Consider the following 4,129-nt stretch of genomic DNA (forward strand, 5'->3'; position numbering starts at 1 on the left):
AAAACTAAGCCCTAGGGGTCGTTACTCGGCCCAAAATCAGGTTCCCAGAGTGTGATCCAGGGACCCTGCGGAGACAGGGGAGGGTGATAAGGGTGAGGGCCACAAGGCCAAACTATTTTCATAAGAATACTGACATTTTAATTTCTAATACACTAAATATCCGTAGATACAGCCCATAGAAACAAAAGCTCTTGGAGAATCCTTAATAATTTTTAGGAGTTTAAAGGGGCCCAGAGACCAAAATGTCACGGCGTTCATTAGTGGCAGAACCTGGCCTAGAACTCATTCATGTCTGCTGGTTCCTGGCTTACTTTCCTTTCCAGAACTTTAATTACTTGGGAAAAGAGATGGCTACCCCTTTCCACAGCTTCCTATGATTCTCAGTACAAGAAAAAGATATTAGGGAGAGCTGGGGGCTGGGGAGGAGTGCATGGGAAGGAGGGGGAAAAGAGAATGGGGCTTATTAAGGGAGCAGGATCATCAAAATTTATCCCACTAATATCTACGCATTTTAGGTTTGCATAGCACTTTGCATGTTATCTTATTTGTTAAGGATGAAGGGGAGAGAAAGGCAACATTACATTAACATCAACAACCAGGTGTGTAAGGAGCTGGGGACAGAGGGAGAAGCCCCTCATCCACACTCCTATCTCTCATCAGCTCTAGCTCCTGCCTCACTGGCTCTCAAGGACTTTCCCTGGGGTCCTGGCTATGCTCCCTCTCATTCCTCCTCCTTTTCCCTCTGTTCCTTCCTGGGGCCCATTGGCTGTCTGTTGTGCACTCTGCCAGAGGGGAGGGATCCGTAGCAGTGAGTGGCAAGACACAGAGACACACAGATCCTGTGGGTCCCAGGTAGAGATGGAACAAGAGATAGATAGACCAGTTGACAAGGAGACTGGGGCAAAGAAACAAGAGGGGCAGTTAGTATAAGACCAAAGAGGCAGAAGAGGGCAGGAAGGAGACTATAGGAGGGAGAGAAACTGAAGGAGGGAGAGCTACAGAAAACAAAAAGAGGTATAGAGGGCTTCATTCCTGTAGGGCAGGAGATAAAAGTGGTCCTGGACACTGGGAAAAACCAGCTGAGCCCGTAATGTCTTTCCTGACACTTGTACTCCTGGCTTTCGGATCTGGTCAGGCACAGGAAGGGACAGAGCCTGTCCTGTTGGAAGGAGAATGCCTTGTGGTATGTGAACCTGGCCGGGCAATGGCAGGAGGTCCAGGCGGCGCAGCCCTGGGAGAGGCTCCACCAGGGCGGGTGGCCTTTGCTGCTGTCCGGAGCCACCATCATGAACCAGCTGGAGAAACAGGCAATGGCACCAGTGGCGCCATCTACTTTGACCAGGTAACATTCTTCCCCTACCACATCCACCCCACCTGCTGACCCCTGAATGGAGAGGAAAACTGGCTTCTATTCTGAGTCCCACTCAGTCTTCTACCCTCCCAGAGTTCATCTCTTCTTCTCTCTTTAAGAAAACCAGCCCAATCGCCATTTCCTACACCTTTCTCCCCTTTCCCCAAGTAGTCTTATTCAAGAGTCTTCCTTACCCCCTTTACCCCATTCATCCATTCCTTCCCTCTACTCCCCACCCTTTCCTTTTTTTACACCCCACCAATTCCTCTTTCTCACCCTTCCCATAATGTTTTTTTCCTGACCCTCTCTCCCTCTGCCCAGGTCCTAGTGAATGAAGGCAATGGCTTTGACAGGGCCTCAGGCTCCTTTATTGCCCCTGTCCGGGGTGTCTACAGTTTCCGGTTCCATGTGGTAAAGGTGTACAACCGCCAGACAGTTCAGGTGAGCCCAGAGCCCTGCTTCTCCTAAAGTTCAAGGAGAGGAAGAGAGAGGCAAAGGCAGTCTGGATACACCCAGCCCCATCCCTGACTCACACTGGGTTTCTCAATTCTAGTTTAGTCACCTGCCCCCACTTTAAGACAGTGTCCACAGGACTCCATAGGAGTCTGGATCACCTCTGTCCAGTAAGTAGGGCTGGAGATCCTGGCAAAGTCCAAAGGTCCACTTCTAAAGGTTGAGTGGCAGTTGTAGGCCAAGTCAAGGGAGATAGAATATATGTAGCCCTCCTGGCCCAGGGAATTTGGAATCCTGGTACAGGGAGCCTTAGGGTCACTAAGATCATAGACACAGAACCTAGTTAACCCTTGCTCTCTCGGAAGGGCTAAGATTTAGAAGGAAGGAGACAAGCATTTATTAAGTGCCTACTATGTGCAAGGCCCTGTACTAAGTTTACAATAACCCTAAAAAGTAGATGCTATTATTACGTCATTTTACATTTGAGGAAACTGAGTGAGACAGAAGTCAAGGGTCTTACCCAGAGTCACATAGCTAGTAAGTGTCTGAGGCTGGATTTGAACTCAGATATTCCTGCGTCGAGGCCAAGTGCTCCATCCACTGAATCACCTAGCTACCTCAGAAATGATGAATGACCCCACTGAAAGAGTCGCTATACCAAAATCCAAAGATTTCTTAGACTATGGGGGGGGGGGGGGGTCCCAGGGTAAAGGGCCTAATTACCCCAAATTCACCCTTCCCCAGGTAAGCCTGATGCTGAATACATGGTCTGTGATCTCAGCTTTTGCCAATGACCCTGATGTGACCCGAGAGGCGGCCACTAGTGCTGTGCTCTTACCCCTGGACCCTGGAGACCGAGTGTCCCTGCGTCTCCGCCGAGGGAACCTGCTTGGTGGCTGGAAGTTCTCCAGTTTCTCTGGCTTTCTGATCTTTCCTCTCTGAGGGAAAGTACCACCCTCTCGGCTTGCTACCCTCCCTACTACCCACCTCCACCCTCCCCCACCCCACAAACATACCCTGAATTCCTTCACTTCTGTTCACCTTCTTCTTGGAATGCAGGAATGTCAAGGGACTTTCTTCAGGGGAAGGGACTTTAATAAGCCCTGGGTCTCTAATATTCATTCATTTCAAAACCAGCAGTACTATCCCTGGAACTGGGAGTATGACCTTATATTCTACACCCCCAAATCATAATGCAAATATAGCTAATCCTTTAGATAAGTGTTATTAAAAGGACAATTTCTTTTCCCAAAAACTGTCATCTTACTAAAAATCCAGGACATGTAGCTGACATATTCATTTCCTATTCTTCTGCATGAGAACAAGTGCCAAACCCTCCATGATAAATAAATGAGTTGACTGCAGGTGTAAAGCCAGTTTTGTCGTCAGTATATCCCTCTGATTTCAGCCTAACCTACCCCTCTCTCTCACCCATAATGCCCCACTTTGCTCTGTATTTGCATCAGTAAAGAAAATGCTACTAATTCCTTGTCTCTACTGCCCTCCCCAAAACACACATCTCCCAGCTATATTTTGGGACAGGTGGCATAAACTGGCCTGACAGGAACCCCACAGAATCCCAGATGGTACCAGCCCCAGAGTGCATGGAAACTGCTTCCTGTAGAGAGAGCCAGCTCCTGGGTGCTGCCCAACTGCTACGTGGTATTTGGTCTGGTCATGGGGTTAGTCATGGTGGGGGCAGGAAGAACAAGCTGAAGCTAGAGGAAGCCCCCAGGTGGGAATTCAGGCCCAGGGTATCAGAATGGAGCAGCCCCACACCAAGGACCCCACGTGACCTTCCTCAGTAACAATAGCCAGCATTGGTAGGACATTCTGAAGTTTGCAAAGCACAGTACATATGTTATTATCTCATTGGATCCTTACAACTAACTAGACTGTGAAGTAGGTGCTATTATCCTCATTTTAAAACCAATGAGAAAACTGAGAACTAGAGAGATTAAGCCAGGGTAGGGAACCTGTTGCCTCGAGGCCACATGTGGCCTTCTAGGCCCTCAAGTTCTGCCCTTTGACTTCAGAAGTTTGGATTCAGTCAAAGGGCCAAACTTGAGGACCTAGAAGGCCACATATGGCCTTGAGGCTACAGGTTCCTCACCCCTGGCATTAAGTGATTTGCCCAATGGTCACTCAGTCAGTGTCTGAGGCAGGATCTGAACCTGACTCCCAGGCTAGCTCTCTCTCTCTACAACAACATCCTCAAGGCTGAATAGCACCCTACTTGGTTGACCACAAGATGTGTTCATCCCATTTGGGTTGGCCTAAAAAGAATGGGAGAGTGGGATGGAGGAATACAAGTCATAAGCCTTT

General features: G+C 48.8%; 1 protein-coding gene across 1 annotated transcript; it reads left to right on the forward strand.

Moving 5' to 3' along the window:
- The first annotated feature begins 484 nt into the window (after positions 1–484).
- Positions 485–3,176, forward strand: CBLN3 (cerebellin 3 precursor). Its single transcript, XM_072622458.1, has 3 exons — positions 485–1,342; positions 1,673–1,792; positions 2,549–3,176. The coding sequence occupies exons 1-3, from the start codon at positions 1,091–1,093 to the stop codon at positions 2,744–2,746; spliced, it is 570 nt and encodes a 189-aa protein (XP_072478559.1). The 5' UTR covers positions 485–1,090; the 3' UTR covers positions 2,747–3,176.
- The last annotated feature ends 953 nt before the right edge of the window (positions 3,177–4,129 follow it).

The sequence above is a fragment of the Notamacropus eugenii genome, chromosome 7 (assembly GCF_028372415.1).
Source record: "Notamacropus eugenii isolate mMacEug1 chromosome 7, mMacEug1.pri_v2, whole genome shotgun sequence".
NCBI lineage: Eukaryota > Metazoa > Chordata > Mammalia > Diprotodontia > Macropodidae > Notamacropus > Notamacropus eugenii.

What these genes read in the sequence shown, in the direction of transcription:
- CBLN3 (XM_072622458.1), top strand. Translation starts at nt 1,091, where the DNA reads ATGTCTTTCCTGACACTTGTACTCCTGGCTTTCGGATCTGGTCAGGCA. An exon ending in GCGCCATCTACTTTGACCAG is followed by an intron (nt 1,343 to 1,672) that starts GTAACATTCTTC and finishes CCCTCTGCCCAG; the next exon opens with GTCCTAGTGAATGAAGGCAA. An exon ending in ACAACCGCCAGACAGTTCAG is followed by an intron (nt 1,793 to 2,548) that starts GTGAGCCCAGAG and finishes ACCCTTCCCCAG; the next exon opens with GTAAGCCTGATGCTGAATAC.